Source organism: Zeugodacus cucurbitae, chromosome 5 (genome assembly GCF_028554725.1).
Source record: "Zeugodacus cucurbitae isolate PBARC_wt_2022May chromosome 5, idZeuCucr1.2, whole genome shotgun sequence".
Taxonomy (NCBI): Eukaryota; Metazoa; Arthropoda; class Insecta; order Diptera; family Tephritidae; genus Zeugodacus; species Zeugodacus cucurbitae.
In genome coordinates, this window is record NC_071670.1 from 58,783,444 (window position 1) to 58,801,765 (window position 18,322).

General features: G+C 33.8%; 1 protein-coding gene across 7 annotated transcripts in view; it reads right to left on the reverse strand.

The window, feature by feature from the left end:
* The window catches only part of LOC105209978 (protein scalloped), a 245,133-nt gene that overhangs the window by 180,294 nt on the left and 46,517 nt on the right, over window positions 1-18,322 (reverse strand). Inside the window, exon 3 of one of the 7 annotated variants that reach the window (XM_054232382.1) lies at window positions 11,028-11,091. The exons of the other annotated variants lie outside the window; for them this stretch is intronic. Coding sequence (XP_054088357.1) covers window positions 11,028-11,052 — 25 coding nt within the window. The 5' untranslated portion in view covers window positions 11,053-11,091. The remainder of the gene's footprint in view (window positions 1-11,027; window positions 11,092-18,322) is intronic. 7 annotated transcript variants of the gene reach the window in all.

Genomic DNA, 18,322 nt, shown 5'->3' on the forward strand with positions numbered 1-18,322 from the left:
TCGAATAATCTCAAATGCAACACTGGAACTGTCAGTAGTCAGCTGTTCGTGGATAACTGCTACTGAACTTGTCGTTTTTTCTTTGGTTATTGACAGCCTTTGAAATTCACGATCTCAGGCATTATTTTTGAAGTTGGGAAGTCCTTTACTTAAACTAAGACACATCTTTAGAACTAAATACTGCTGGATTTTTGATGACTATGTGATATTGTTAAAATGGATAAACAGATTAGAAACTATCAATAAAAAGTAAATATGGAACCTTTCTAGAGCTAGTAGGATTGGTAAAGGCCAAGTAGATAGTTTCTGAAGCATAGATTCTTCATGTAATGACATGGAATCTGTATAAAACACTTGATTAACTATTTTCCCTGTTGTTTTGAATATTTAATTTGAACCTTTCTAGAGCTAGTAAGATTTGTAAAGGCCAAGTAGACAGTTTTTGAAGCATGATTAACTATTTTTCGGTTGTTTTGAAGATTTAATTTGAACCTTTCTAGAGCTAGTTAGATTGGTAAAGGCCAAGTAGACAGTTTTTGAAGCATGATTAACTATTTTCCCTGCTGTTTTGAAGATTTAATTTGCACCTTTCTAGAGCTAGTAAGATTGGTAAAGGCCAAGTAGACAGTTTTTGAAGCATAGATTCTTCATGTAATGACATGAAATCTGTATAAAAGACTTGATTAACTGTTTTTCCTGTTGTTTTGAAGATTTAAGTATTAAGTATTAGGCGAAAGTGATCTCCAGTATTGAAGAAGAGAGCATTATGCCATGGAAACATTTTGTATATTTTCAAGATTTGAGTAGCTTTGATTGTTTTCGGGTTCTCAACCTCAAATTTAGACTCACTGTAAAATATTTAGATCTTCAGTGGCTCCAAATAAGAAATTTTAAGCGAAATCGAAGCATACATTGAGGAGCTTGTACAATTCTATTTTATTTAATAAAGAATATCGCATTTCAGATATTTTTTCTTTTCTTTTTCAAATATTTTTCGTGTCTTTTACATCACTTTTTTCTAGAATTATCCAACTCTCCTCGTACTATAATTACTATTTTACCTTATCTCTACTTTTTCTAGTTAATTTAAGACGCTACATTACAGCTTATCAACACAACTCAACTTCACTCCACCACTTAGTGCTCTTATCAGCGACCTTGCTGAAAATTTAATATATTATTAATAATACAATACGCTTTAAATAGCAACAAATATGTACATATAGACAAACGCAGGTAAGAACCAATACAAATTCATTGGCAAGTGAGTTGACATTTAAAAAAATATAAAAAAATAAAAAACAACCATAATAGTAAAGAAACAGCAGTTATTCGCGTAGCTAAAATTCCTAAAGTAATTGGCATGAAAAACAGATTTTCTACACGTTTCGAACAAAATTACAATATTTCGAATAAAACAACTGTTTTTTGCACCATTTTTTATCAGCCTTCACGTGTGAACGTTTGGTTTTCCATATTTTTGCTACATTTTGTTGTTGTTTATTGTTGTAATAACTATGCAGTTATATTGGCATATACAACAAATAAGTGAAATGCTTTAGGCGTGAAACAGCAACAACTAAATATCAGGGAACATTTTGCTGCCGTTTGCTGGAGTAATTATATTCATATTTGGTTTGGTATGACTTTGGCGTCATTCACGTTGATAGCATGCCGCTACGTGACAGTTGCGCTCTTACTTCATTTTTTATTTATTTATCAATATTTTTACTTGTTTATGTGGAAAATTCCACATTTTATGGAAACAGTGTGCTTTAGAGCCACTTGTTTTAATGAAAGCAGTCATTTGCTGTAATGTTAGTGGGTGTGTGTTAGTCTCGGAAAAAATTTACGTGCATTTTAGGCAATTTTTTTGTTTCTGCAGAAAAGTAGAATAAATACTTGGCTTTACATATTGAATTGCCTTGAGTAGGGGGTCTAATAGTGTAAAATGTTGATAATGAATATCTAAAAGATTGAATTGAAGAGCAGAGTTCAATAACCAAGAGACTATCACGAGAAATAACTACGTGCTGCCGTTTGAATTAAATAATCGACAAATAATTCTTGGCGCCTAAAAGTATAACTGTTTCGAAATGGCAAGGTAAAAAATGCCATCTAGAACCCGACATTGAAGAATGACTGCCGAATCAAACTACCAAATTGGAAAATACGTCTCTGACCAATATATCAATTAGTTTTTTTAATAGTTTGTAATTCAGGTCTCATTGAAAAAATTTAAGTCAGAGTAAACATTACATATTAGCATAGAAATTATTTCTGAGGTACACATGTATCGGGTGATCCAGTAAGAGGTACTTTTTTCAATGGACTTTTTTTGACAGATCACGCGTGAGTCGTGTCAAGCTGTCATGTTATTGTTGTACAAAAATTCGCGTTCTGTAAAGAATGTCATTTCCGCTCAACTAATGGTCAACATAATCGGTCTACTGAGCGTGCTATTTGCAACACCAGCACCCATCTTGAGACTCAGCATTCATTATTGGTTAATATTCGAGCGAATAGACTACGTCCAGCACGCCTTTAAGAAAATATAGCAGCCGCATCTGAGAGTATATACGAAGACCGTGGAGAGTCGATTCGGTTCCGTTCGCAAAAACCCGGACTGAAGTATGGAACGACTTGGCGCATTTCGAGATCTTAAAGTGAAAGCTTACAAAATACAGCTTGTGCAATAACTGAAGCCACTCGACCTTTCCAAGCGACATCGCTTCGCTCTACGGACTCTTGAAAAGTTCCAAAAAGAATCGACATTTTCAAGGCAAATTATGTTCAGCGATTAGGCTCATTTCTGGCTCAATGGGTATGTAAACAAAATTGCCGCATTTGTGACGAAGCGCAACCTAAAGAGATTCAAGAGCTGCCATTTCATCCAGAAAAACACGGTTTGGTGTAATTCGTGGACCGGTGGAATCCTCGGTCCATAATCCTTCAAAAATGATGGCGATGAGAACGTAACCGCCAATGGCGACCATTAACGCGCCATCATAACCGACTAGATGATCGCTTCGCTCTGGACTCTTGAAAAGTTCCAAGAAGATCCGCGTTTTCGAGTCGAATTGTGTTGAGCGATGAGGCTCATTTCTGGCTCAATGGGTGTGTAAACAAGCCGCACTTGGGTCGAAAAATAACCTGAAGAGAATCAGATCTGCCATTACATCCAGAAAAAAAAGGTTTGATGTGGTTTGTGGGTCGGTGGAATTATCGGTGCATATTTCTGAAAAAATTATGTCGGTGAGAACGTAACCGTTAATGGCGACCATTAATGCGACATGATAACCGACTAGTTGATCCCTGAAATTGAAGCTCGAAATCTTGGAGCCAAGATGATATCAATAAGACGGAGTCACTTCCCACACATCACTTCAATCAATGAACTTATTGAGAGAACATTTCGGTGAGCAGATACAGTACTTGGACCGATCGATTGGCCACCAATATCGTGTGATATCAGAACGTCAGACTTTTTCCTATGTAGATATATTGTCTATGCGGACAATCCCGCTTCAATTGAGACCTTGGAGCAAAACATCACACATGTCATGCGACAGTTACCAGTCAAAAATCTTCCTTGATGCAAACTTTTTTTCTTTTTTATATGAAGTATATTCTGTGTATTTTTTATTAGAACTCATTTCATTAAAACTAAGTTCTTTACTTTATTAAAATTCATAAGTCCTTAAGAAGCTGCTTAAGTACATACATATATAGTTTTGAGCCCTTGTGTGTCTATAAGAACGGGACTAATTCTGGAAGGTCATAGTTTCAATGCAGCTAGTCGAGGTTCGATCTCTCATAACTAGAATAGAGTGAGACTCTAAATAAATAATGGATGCTGAGTTTTAACATTTTGAAAAATTTCCCTTCGTCAAAATTCTAAAAGAAACTTAAATTCGAAATATTATTCATAAATCTTTAAACCAATTTAAAAGTTCTTTGGATCGAGTTTTAATGCCAAACTTATTACATTTATAAAAGAATTTCACGCAGATTTCAGAAATATTTTCTAAATATCTTTCAACTTACAATTTTGTAGGCTTTAATATATGACTATATACAAAAGTATGAAGCAAATTTAATATTCTTGCAACCGAAGCCAAGTAGTGTCGACTAAAGTTATGAAGTCCATGGCAAAGCTATAAAGTATAAAGTGAACAACACATTATACTCAATTAATTTTAACTAGAAAAAAGTGACAGAAGTCAAGTTGTGTTAATCATAATTTCTGCGCTGCAAATTACCCACTGACAGCAGAGCGCCGAGCGACCGAAACAAGTGTAGGCGAAGGCGGCACCACGAGTAGGCAGATGTTGGGCTTCCAGAGCGAAAGGGTCAAGCGGGCATCGAGAGTGATAAAGGGAGTGGTGAAAGTAGTGTGAAAGACAACTAAATTTATACAGAAAGCACATGCTTTACTTCATACTAAATGCTGCCGGAGGCGTTGTACTAGCGAAATAGCGAAATAAACGGCTAAGTGAAGACATTAAATATAATTTCACACATCCCTGTCTGTCGTGCGGACTGCAGAAGTAACACTTTAAGGGAGTGTGTAAGAATTTACAAATAAAAGGAATATTTAATAATACTTACATATGGCTTTAGTAAAGCATATTAACACACAACTATTGTTTTATCTGTGTCGCATTGTTTATTAAGTAATATTTTCAAAGTGACAGTCATAAATTTTTGTACACGCTTAGCTAGCGAAAAGAATGGCACTGGTATGGAATTTATGGTGTGGCGAATGAGCGACTATGGACCACGCCAGCTGAAATTATGATAAATAACTGTAGAGTTCATTTATGATAATTAAAAATGTGTTAGCTGTCGCTGAGACCTTGGTATAAGGTCCACATATGTACAGTGTATCACTATTTTTTTGGCGCACTGTGAGAGTTAGACAAGTTTAGCATGAATCTCAGAAACCAAACTAAATTTTGAACTGCTGAGACCTGGATATTAAGAGACTTAAAATGAAGGCTGAAGGATCTATCAAAACTACCAATATGTTACTAGAAAGCTAGTTCTCAAGCAGCTTCTGGGTCAGTTTGGTTTAATCCTTTCGGATATGACCCAGATTGCGAACCACCTTCGGAAAGTGAATGTGAAAATAAAGACTCAAAGAGCCCAATGGTCAACGACACTTTTAAGTCTAGAACTTTATGTATAGTGCCTTCGTTTGGGAGCTGCATCTTTCCTGCTTTTTGTCTGTAATTGTGTTCGATTCACTGACTCTCTGCTCGCTATATTTAAGTTCTGCTCTTTAGTCGAACTCACTGCAACGTAGAATGTGACCTCATTTAAGGGGTAGAACCTCCTTTCATTTAAGTTTATTTGGTTATATAAGCGGACTCTATTTTGTTCGATTTGTCACTAGCTAGAGACCATTCATTCCTATAATTTTGGTACAACTATCGAAGAAGGAGAAATTTATCGCTTCAAAAAAGGTTAGATAGTGATAGACTGATGCTGTTTGCCGAGGGAGAGACAGATCGAGAGAAGAGTGTAAAGGAAGATCTTAAAAAGTGTCGAAACTTAATAGAGTATTTTAGAAAGTCTTTCTTACCGAGATAGAAGTGTTTCATAAGATAAAAACATGTCTAAAGCATTATAAGTTGGCGTTGAGCAACACCAAAAGCTCCGTCATGATTGGGAAGGACCTCTCCGAGCCGTTCGATACCAAACGAGGTTTCAGATGAAGTGACTCACTATCGTGTGACTTCTTTAACTTGATGCTGGAAAAAATTATACGAGCTGCAGAGCTAAATAGAGAAGGTACAATCTTCTATAAGAGTGTACAGCTGCTGGCGTACGCCGGTGATATCGATATCATTGGAAACAACACCCGCGCCGTTAGTTCTGCTTTTTCCAGACTGGATAAGGAAGCGAAACGTATGGGTCTGGTGGTGAACGAGGACAAGACGAAATATCTCCAGTCATCAAGCAAAAAGTCGACGCATTCGCGTCTTGGCTCCCACGTCACTGTTACAGTCATAACTTCGAAGTCGTAGATAATTTCGTATACTTGGGAACCAGCATCAACAACACGAACAATGTCAGCCTCGAAATCCAGCGCAGAATCACTCTTGCCAACAGGTGCTACTTTGGACTGAGTAGGCAATTGAACAGTAAAGTCCTCTCTCGACGAACCAAAATCAAGCTCTACAAGTCGCTTATCATTCCCGTCCTGCTTTACGGTGCAGAAGCTTGGACGATGTCAACATCAGATGAGACGACACTAGGAGTTTTCGAGAGGAAAATTTTGCGTAAGATTTATGGTCCTCAGAACATTGGCAACGGCGAATACCGCAGACGATGGAACGATGAGCTGTACGAGTTATACGACGACATTGACATAGTTCAGCGAATAAAAAGACAGCGGCTACGCTGGCTAGATCATGTTGCCCGAATGGACGAAAACACTCCAGCGCTGAAAGTGTTTGATGCAGTACCCGCCGGAGGAAGCCGTGGAAGGGGAAGGCCGCCACAAAAATTAGCTACAGAAAAGGTTTTGTACTTTACACATATATCAGTATGAATATTTTTGTATAAATAGCATTAATTGATGTTTCATTTCCACATAACCTCACTCTCATAACTTTGTTTACTAATAAATACGTAAAACCAACGCAATTTTTCCTCTTTGTTTTACGCAAAATAAAAGCACCTGATGATGACTCGCCTCAACCACCACCAGGCCTACCACTCCCACCTCCTCCGCCGCCTCAAATTGTGCGAACAATTCTAGACACAAAACGAGCGAGCAACAACAACGAGTCATAAACATTTGCTTTGCCTCATCATTATAATTAACATATTTAACCGCATCACTTGTCACTCGACTTTGTTTATATAATTCAGCGAAAAAAAAATCATAAAATAAAAATAAAAAATTTAAAGAAAAAAAAAACAATAAAAAAAGTTGAAGCGTTTCCCAGAAGCGGTATGCCAACCACTGCCGTTGCGGTTTTGTGTGTTTGATTTTATCAAAAATCGGATTTTTATGAGTCCTATCAGACATTGCTAATAATGTACTACATACACATACATATGTATTAGTGTGTGTAGCTTCTTGCTGCCTGTTTTTTTGGCGCGTCCCTCAACGCTCGCCCAATTGTTTGCTTAAAAAGTTTAATTGAGGTCAAATAAGTTTTGCTTGTGTGTATGATTCATTACTTGCAGTTTGCAGGAAGTGTGCATATGGTAATTTTATGTGTACATACATACATATACACAAATGTATTGAAAAAATTGTTCATAAGTTTTGAACGAAACACATGCAAGTAGCATACTCACCAGATGTTGATAATCATTTTTATGTAATTTTTATGCACAACTAAAAATTTTATGTTCGCTTTTGCACGAACGGTATATAATGCATGTATGTATTCGAATGCAGCGCTGCTAACCACAGAAGCGCTCAGAAGTCATTTAACTTTGACATCCCGTCTAATGAAGGATTCCCAGCGTTGCGCTGTCTTCAAAATTAATCAATGCCATTGACCTTTAAGCAATTGGTCATTGCCATTGCGGTGTCCCAGATTTTTTTTTTAATAAAGAAGTTTTCAGGGTTTCTTTTACTGTGTGAACAGAGTTCGAGAAGTTGAATGCTTTAAATGCAACTCTGACTCTGTCAAATGATAGCTTTTAATTGATAAATTTTAATGTTGAAGCAAGTTATCGAATTACATACACTTTTTTGATTTCTTCGTTATAATTCTTAAAAGAAAAATGTTGAAGGTTGCCACCTATTCAAAAAATTTATTATAAAAAAAAATTATTAAACAAAGAAATACTACAGATTCAAGAGGTTTAAATAAATTTAAATTAGAAATTATTGTTTTTTGGTAGTTGCCACCTGTTTCAAATTTTTGAATCCAATAAAATTTACAATATTTACGAATTATTACATTTTAGGCATAAATTAAAAATGCATAAACATTCTGAATAATGAAAATTTAAAAAAAAAAATGAATTCATTATTACAGTGTAAGTAACAAATAAAAAATATTTGAATAAATATGAATGAAGGCAGAAACATTTTCAATACTATCAGCATTATCTATAAACAGCCTTCAGGACCAGAAAAAGTTGAAAATATCCATATGAAGGTACGAAAGCTTAAATAGTGCTTGAACCTTCATATGGCAGTTACATCAGATTTCAGAAGCGGTACTTCAAATCAGAAAAGCTTTCACACGATTTCAATACAAGACATGAATAGAGTAATAAATTCATGGCTATTTCCCTAAATATTTACAGAGCTATTATTTTTGTTATTCCATAAAAGTTTTCAGAAGGGGTCTATCTCTCCACGAGTTCAATTGAATTTACTCTCAAGCTGTTGAATCTTCTTCAAAGTATGCAAAGCTTACATCCCTTGCTCTCTATCCACTATAAATGTATTTGCCAGGCGATCAACGTTGGGATTCCCAGAAACCTATACCGATCTCTAAAATTATATATCGACGACAATTTATTGAGATTTTTTGAGACTAAAGCGAAGCTAAGTATGATGTCTATACTGAAAACATAGTGAAATTCTTTCTGAAAAAATCTGTACCTTTAGACATATAGGCTACGCAGCATGAGCAAAAAAAAACTAGATAAGAATAATTTCGAATATTCGACAGTCATGTAATTGGTTACGAAATGTTCGTAATAAATGAGTCTTGCATTTACGATGTCTAACAAACTTAACATAAATTATTGTCAATATTTCGCTCATATAGATAACTTGTATATATTATATATGTTCAGTTATACATATATTATGCAGATAATCGAAAGTAATTACCCAAGGTCAGCACTATCATCAACAACAAGTATATACTACAAGTTGATATTAACCAATCGAATGCATTTCTGACATTGAAAGCTTTATTGTAGCCATATAAAAAATGTGTATATTATTTTTATTTTCTCCTTGTTATCTTCAGTTTGTGTACTTTGGTCGTAGCGTTTCTGCAACACATTCACTTTCGCATTGCTAATCAGTAATCGACTAATATGACATCAATAATTCAATAACTGTGTGACAGCTAATCGCCAATTGATTAGGTGATGTGGGGGTTTACTAAATGGGAGAGCAAAGCGTTTTAATGGCCACACGTTTTTGGTGAGGTTGTCGGATAATATTTATATAACAGTAGTAGCGCGATTCAATATCTAACTCTAAAATTAATAGTCATTGAAATAACTTAAACCAAAAAACGTTGCCTACATTCAGGTGCATTGAGAATTATATTGAAGACACACACCAATGACATTATTGATTATTTTGAAATATTTCTACAAATTTTTTATCCCACGAGGTATAATGAATTTTAAAGATTCTTAAAAGACGAGAAATATTACAGAGATGTACTATAGACGATAGAGCGCCCTGTGCCATTATACATATTAAACGCATTAGTCTTCATTATAGAACTTAAAGTTCTTTACACTTTATCTTTATCTGTTTCTCTGCTTTCTGCATGCCGCTTTGAGCACTGTTATCTTATCGCAAACAGCGAAAAACAAGTGTTTCATTCGAGAAACCAACTCAAATTCGCGTAAAACAACAAAAAAAGCAAAAATATTAATTACACTAACAAATACTTAAATTAACGACAACAAAAAATCAATAAAAAAAATCGCAGAAAATCAATCTAAACTTGAAAGTGCTGATAACGAAGAAAACAGAAGTACTTTCGAGAGTTGATGAAATTAAAACGGTAGATTGTGTGCAAAACATAAGTGCTCGGGTATGTTTTGCGGGACAAAAATTTTCAAATTTAATTAAATATATAATTGTAATAAAAGTATATGCAACACTCCACCCCTTTCACTCACTCATTTATGCTACTTCATCGTGGAGCATATTCGGCTTACTCATATTTAGTCATATATCTATACATAAATATGTACGACACTGATAACTGACAAGCGTCGAAAACTGGAAAATGGCGCGAAACACGCAGACACACAGAAAATGAAATATAAAACTGAAATGCAGACAGCGGAAAAAAACGAAGAGCGCACAAAAGAAAATGGCGTTGTGCTGATAAAGTTGCGGCATGTTGTAAGCAGAGCAAGACACAGCAATATGATTAATTAAATAAAAGAGTGACAAACTCAATAATGGCATGATAAGTTTGTAAAGTGAATTTGGGAAGGCAAAAATCATATTATGGAGCGCTTGATGATGTAATCATGTGATCCGAGAGAGAGGAAGCTGCGGAGACAGTGTAATGATTACTTGATTACCTCGTGATTGGAAATGTTTGAGAGAAAACTAGTTTACATATATAAATATAATGCAGAAAATTTGAAGTTATTCAGACTGGACTCTATTAATTTAAAATCAAAAATGTGTTCTACATAAAATAATACTTTAATAATAGTTTACTTTGAACATCATAAAAAAAGTAGCAGAACACACACGATGTTATTAAATTAAATTAAAGACCACAATTGAAATGGAAAAGTTTGCTTGAAATACGATATGACTCTCTATCGATTAATTAAGTACTCAATTAATATATAAATCAGCTGGCTTGGGTTAATTGAAGTAAGTAATTGGTAATACTTATGAGAAAGAGGAAAAAATAATTGTGAAATAATTTCCAAATGATTGTATAATTAAACTTTGTTAAGTTTAGTAGAAGTAAATTAAGGTTATTTCCGATGAGGGACGCACCACTCTCTCGCTACTAAGACATCTAGTGACTGTAAAAAACATAGTTGAATAAGTACCGATGGTTTTTCAAGGTATCTGAAGTACCTTTCTTCAAATTAAATATCGAGTTTGAAATTTATTTTCAATTAAATACTAATTGAGCAATTAGTTAATTACTTCATTAGAGAGTAAATCGAGAACAATGTAGGGATTAAATTGTTGAATTAAGTGTGTATTCAGACATAATATTATCTTGTATGGTATTTTGTTAGTTAAAAGAAATATATCTACTATATACTTAATCATAACACTAAATAAATTAAGATATACTGTTTTGAATAATTACCAAAGCGAGGATAGTATATATTCATACTGATAATTAGTTAGAAAAACTGGAAGTGTTCACATACCTGCAAATAAAAAGATAAATAAAGGTATAGTATAAGGAGATATTTAAAAATAAATAATTCAAAGAAGGTAAGTAAATGTATCAAAAAACTTATCACGCCCCTATGGGATTCTTACAGAATTAGTAAATCGCTGAACCCACAATTCAAAGTCCAAATTTTCAATATAGCCATTATCAAAGATGACAAATTTTAAAAGGGAATTTTGATACCTCAAAAAGCGAACTCAAAACCACTTTCAGTTTGCTTTGTGGTGAAAAAAATGTTCTTTCACAAAACAAGAATTTTTGTAAAAAACCTTCAATAATAGTACACTAAACACCACTGAAGAGTGAAAACTCAGTCAGCTCCTTAATTAAGTCAATTAACAAATTGTCTATAGTACACAGAGAAAAAAATCCTAATTGACTCATTTAAAGAGCTGTCGGAAGCATAATTCTAATAAGACCTGAAATGTGACACATTTATCGATTAACACAAAGAAATTCTACACATCCGAAGGTAAATCTTTTACTAATTTCATTAATATTATTTTAGTTTTTATTATCCACTTACATTGGGTATAAAATTGAGATTTTTAAACTCAACATAATAATTAAATTAAGAAAACATAAAATAAGAATTTTAGATCTAAAAGCATATTTCCACCGAATCGCACATCCTTGAAAAACAAATAAAATTAAGACACTTAAATAAACAATAAATTTGCTATAACTTTTGCTAATAAAATTAGTGTAATGCTTAGGCATCGTACATCAGCTCAAAATAAAATATCTAACTTCTCGGTTCTATTTGGTACTAAAGACACTACTCCCGCAGCTGTTTTGGTGAATTATCTTTGTTTTGTTTTTTTATTTTTACAATTCACGAGGGCGTAAAGGTGGTGGCTTTACGAATTAGAAATCAACAGATTAAAGCAAGGATTTTCCGAAAATAAAATAAAAGAATAAACACTATAAAGTCAAGGAGTGAAGCTAATGGAAATCCAAGGAGATTGCAGAAATAAAAAATTAAAAAAAAATCTAGAAAGAAAACCACAAAGAACAGCAAAGGAAAGCAAAGTCATCGGCGGAAAAACCTTCAAAGTTGACGGCGGAAAAAGTGAAAACAGAAAATGGCAATGCTGAAGCATAAATACTTATATGTTTGTCTGTCTGTAGAGGCGTACTTCATGTCTAAATGGATGAGTGATTGAGTGAGTGATTGAGCGTATGAATGAGCGTACTGCATGAAAGCAATGTAGGCGGCGCAGCATAAAAATAGCAACAAATCTGTTCGTAATGCGAACCAACTGTTGCATCTGCCTTGAGATTAGAGCCTAAGAGGTAACTAAAAATAAAACTATTTTATTTTTGTATCTTTACGGATTTTTAGTCATCACGCCAATTTAGTCTGCTAAAGATAGAATAGATATCAAAGCGTAAAGTGCACAGGAAATCGCATCAGCTGTGGAAAGATGCTTTAGAAAGGAAGCTCGTAAACGCACAGCAGCTGTGAATTGCTACATATAAACATTGGTTAGAGAGAATAGTGTAGATTCTTAGAACAAAAGGAAGCAAAAAAAGTGCACGCAGCTGGCAGTTGTGGAAGGCAGAGTGGCACAGTGGCCATTGGAAGTGACTTTTGAAGTAGGGGAATTATGGATAGGATTTTTTACAGAACACATGACCCTTCGAACTCTATACTTTCACGGCACTATACCACATAGAATTCTTTTGGATAGTTTCCATTTTTCCAGATTCTTCAAGATCTCACGACCTTATGTTCTTTACATTTATCGGAACCATATAATTATTTTGTTGACGTCCATTTATTTCAGATTCTTCAGAAACAGTTCTACATTTCTGTGGAAATATAATTCCTTTGAGGATCGCTCTTTGCTTCTGATATTTTTGGGTCACACGGTCTTATCTCCCATCCTTATCACTATAGACTTCCAATTGTTATAGATTCTTCCAGAACCCAAGATCCTACGTATCTTTATTTCCCACGATCCATAATGCAAATATATTAACGACCGGATTTATTGTAGAAAATTCCAGGCAAAAAGTATTTCGGAGAATTGAGTAATTTGTTCCCAGATAAAATTGGATGCCTATATACTTTCGGGTAAAAAAATATTATTATAAATATTCGAATAAAAAAATTATTATCAATAACTTGACCATAGTACTCAGTGATTAAGCTAATTGCAACATCACGCTACTAAATTGCACAGGCAGCACGAAAAACCGAAGACGATTAGAAAAAAGTGAAGCAAATAAAAAATGCAAAGAAAATAGCAAAACAGGTTAGAGCAAATAAGAAATAAGAATATGAAAGACAAACAGCTTAGAAGAACTAACAAAAAATATTATACAATTTAACTGGCTCAAAGGATAAGCTTAGAAAGTGAAGATGAATAGAATAGAGAACCATACTGTAAATCATTTAGAACTGTGGTCAAAGGGTTCTTATCAAGAATCAAAAAGAAGAAATGTCTAAGAAAAGAAACAACTCATACTAAGAGAAACCCACAAATCATTCTGGTGGAGTGTTATAAAAACCATAACAACAACACAGTGTTCGGCAGCTGTTACATAATTCAAACACTAGCAAATAATCAACGTAAATGCATGAATTGCGAAAAGATTGAACAAAAAATAAAAAAAAAATTAAAATAAAACCAACTTGTTTCGGGTTCTAAAACCAAAAAAAAAAATCCAAGAAATCACAGCGAATTGTAACAATTACTGCTGTAAAAACACCCAATGAACAACTGGCTTAGTCATGTTGCGAGCAACAAAAATTACAATAAATACTAAAGAAATCCACCAATGAGTTTGCGTATAAATTTTGCAAAGTAATCATTAAAATCGCATCAAGCAGCAGTGTAAATTGCCAATCAAGAGCAACAACTCTGGTCGTATGAGTATGAGTAAAAACAACCAACAAAAGGTAGAAATGTCAACACCGAGACGTGGTACACACACGAATAAAATTGTTATTAGGCAATAGTAGTAGTAACAGTATTAAAATACATGATGAATAAAAGATTTGAACTCAAATAAAATTAAACTAAAATTTATATAGCTAATTATACAGCACAGGACACCCTATACCCTGAATTTTCTAATCAATGTTTAATATTTTTACGCAAATGCCTAAATTATTTTCTAATACGTGTAGTCGATACCAATATTTGACAAATAAACTAAATTGTAATTCTTTATTTTCCCTACAACAAAAGCCGGCGGGCTTATAAACTTTGTCTTGAAACATAACCCACGATGTATCTGTCCAAATAAGAGACAACTTTATGAAGGAAGTTGTCAGGCTGTCTACTCGTTATATTTGACCCCGTTCTAAACTGTATGAAATATCGGGATCACTATAAAACAACTGGAAGTGTTACTACAGGATGTAAGCCGTGAAAGTCGTCTATGCTAGGAAACTGAATAGTTGGAAACAAATATTTCAGATAAGATGAGCTATATGTAAAGAAGAAGGTGAGACCTTTAGAATTTTGTTTAGTGAACCCAATTCGATTGGTTTCTATGATTGAATTGAATCCATACGTTTTGTAGGTAAATCCGAATTAAATTAAATCCGAATCTGAAACTTGTATTATTTGGATGGGATGAGATTTGGATGCATATTGTATATAATAAACGCATGTGAAAATGGATGAAACTTGGCTCCATTACTGACTTCGGAATCCAATTGCCAATCATCGAATTCAATTAAATGCTATTAACGGTATCTAAAGAAAATAAAGGCTCAATATTCAGCTGACAAGGTTATAGAGACCATTTTTCAGTATGATTTTCTCAAAAAAGGGTTATTATAAAGCGTAAACGCATAAATCCTTTAAATAAGAAGGAACTGCAGATCATTTAGAACAGTAAACTGTGTCACAAATCAATGAAAATGATCTCAGAGCACCTAATATTTGGACTTTGAATTGCTTCCTCATTTGCCTATGTTTATCTCCATTTACGAGCTTAACTCGATAATCTGTAATTAAGAAACGAGATTTCCCATACAAAATTGCTCTCTGATCCGAGATTATAAAATTATCTCGTTTTATACAACTAGATTTTCGGTGTTATTCCTAGGTTTATTGATAATTTTGCGAAGAAAAGGAGAAATGTCAAATGAAAATGTAAACAACAATGGCCGACAGCGAGAGAAATATGTGTAATACAACAACAAATGCAACACATTTGACAATTGATAATCTCATTTGGCTATATGTAAACGGTTAGATTATTGAACGAGCTTAGAACAAGATTATTTTCATATGTAAACATACTATAAACGACTTTTTCTTTTTCCCAGATCTAATGAGAATGTTCGATAGAAAGAAATTAGTCGTCACTAAAGAGGTAATCGCCGAGACTGAAATTTATTTTGGCTTCATACAGACCTTTCAGAATGCAGTCCCTTTTAAATTGAAAAGTTATTAGTCAGTAGCATTACTTTTTCGAAATATTTACTTCATCTCAAAAATATCTGTTATTTATTAAAATTTTTTTTTAAATTTTCAGTTCCTTTAACTAACATCAGATAATGCTTGTGCCAATATGTTTCCTTTTTATCCAAATAATCCTTCAGTTTGACATCGTGCTAACAAATTGATTACCTAATAACCATTTATTGCATGTCATAAGGTGTTGATTGCAATATATCTCACTTAAACGGTCGCGCTCAGCACAAACAAATACCAAAAACCCCCGGTTCCCACATTGCGCCTATTCAAATTTTGAGCTTTACGCCGTCGGCTGTCCGTGTTCATAATTTCCGTCCTCTTTTGCTATTTAAATATCAATTTCAGCCTTTCGACAACTGTATATGTACACATTTAGCAAGCGGATATCTCAACTTCCATTCAATTTCGCTTCAATCGAAAGTTTCGTTGGAAAACGTGCACGAGGTTTCCTTTCATAGTTTCCTCAGCGACGGCCGAAACATTCAAAACCAATTCAAAGCTACACGGTGCCGACGGTAATGAAGTTGGTAAGCTACTTACAATTTTATATAGATCTCACGAGGTTTGTAAGTATATCAGTACAAGAAAACTCAATTCTTCGTCAAATTGGCAAGCTTAGTAACAAATTCATTTACAACAATTCTGTATTTTTTTGTTTTTTTTTTTTTGAATTTTGTTGGTTTTATTTTTGTTGCTTTTGTGCGCCAACATTTTGCCATAAAATACGTGATTCAGATTTTATTTCGCGCCAATTCTTTATTACACTTTTTTCCTCATTGTTGTTGCAAATGTTTTTGCACTGTGATTTACAGACCGTTTATCACATGCCGCAAATCTACAAAACGCTTTGGCATAAAATAACGAAAAATATTGTTTTCCTTATCGAAATTTGTTACAATTCTGTTAATAGCTAATTGTTTTGTTTTATTTTCTGTTTTCATAATATTTTCTTTTTCGTTTTTTCTTTAGTCTTCTAACTTTGCTCCAGAAAAATGTTGATGAAGTAATCAACAAGTCGGTCAGGCGGTGTGCTATTGTAGATTATATGGATAAAGACTGTTTGTATTTGAAATGTGTTTATTTTTTTATCTGTAATGGTTGGTTAATTTTGGGATTAATTTGTTCTTTTAGTTATTTATTAATGTTAAGATCGCTAGATAGCCGCTTGGCTAAAAGGGGTTGTTCACAATTTATATTCTTTGAGGAAATATTTCACAGGTTCAAATTACTGGACTTTAGAGTGCTTAAATATTTATTAGCCAAAGCCTCTAATGCCTGATAGGTTTCAAGAAATATACAATTTTAAAATCGACTTTACGCGCAATGTGAAAGAGAGGTAAACTAGTAGTTTTTTAAGAGATATCATACTAAATTATCGATTTTTAGTCAGCCCGAGAACAACGGAATTATAATTTGAAACAATATATTTGATTCGTTAATCATATTTTATGTACACCTTCACCCAGAAATTAGATGAAATTATATCATCCAACCCTTCACTGAAGAACTTTAATAATTCCCTACAATCACCATTCTGTGATTGACTCTTTGGGTTTTTGTATGCCCAAAGTTTGATCCTGAACTCTAGTTGTGAAAGTATCAATGACATCTTTTAATAAAGATCTTTGATGTAAATTATATAGAGAAGATTACATTTTTTCAAAAAAAATTTAGTTTAAAAAGGAGGCTCAAGGTCTTCTCTTTTGATTTAGATTAGTTATTCCTTATTCAAAAAGTGACAGTTGAAGGTAATAATCATAGATCTTCATGGAACATGTGTTTGAGCAACATCCAACATTCTAAAATAGTTAGTTAGTTAGTTGAAGAGGAAGGATCAAGAACGCCTGATGGCTAACGAGCGCACTTGAAGGGGTCTTCCCAAGTGATGGGCTTAAAAAAAATATTTTTTTTCACAAATTGCTTTCTTAATTTGTCTAGGATACGGTAGTAAAGTGATTTATAAAAATTCGAAGTTGTGTTACAGATTCAACAGTTCGAAAAAGGAGCTGTTCGAAACGCTATGTTGGCAGCTGGAAACTTCGAACGCGTTTTTTTCAAAATTTTGTTTTTTTTTCAAACTTTCTTCTATCGGAACTCAACAACGGCTTGACTGAATGACTTGGAATTTGTAGGGTATACTCAGCACTTGTAAACAATTTTTGGTATCATCATTTGGTAATATCCATTCTATACATTTAAGCTTACAGATTAAAATGCCGCTACTTTAGTTTGTTACCGATTTTTCTCGAGGCGGGGGTGTCCTGAACGTCTTGAACTCGTGTTATACACAATATTTTTAGCTTAACATTTATGTTTATACTGTCGAAATATATATTAATAAATGCCAATAAACTTAAAGCTCTATTTATTTACTGGTCGAAGAGAAAAAATGATAAAAATCCTTAAAAAACGGGCCGTCACATGGGATGACCCCTTAAGTCAATATTATGCTTATTGTGTACCCAAGTGAGTTCGAACTAAGCATCTGTGGATTTCATAAATTCTCAAAATATTATCTGCCTTAGTTATCAGATTCCTTTCAGATAGGTATATTAGGAAACGTGGAAAATAATGTTCTGCTTTTTGCCGACTCCACTCTTCCAAGTTTCTGAAAACGAGATATTAGCTGTAAATGTCCTATGGCAACCCCTACCATGTTACACAATTCCCTTCATCCTAAAAGGAATATTCTGTTGGCTTGTCCACTGTCCATAGAACCCAAATATAAGCTTTTAGGACACTCTATGTTCGTATTGTTTCAAG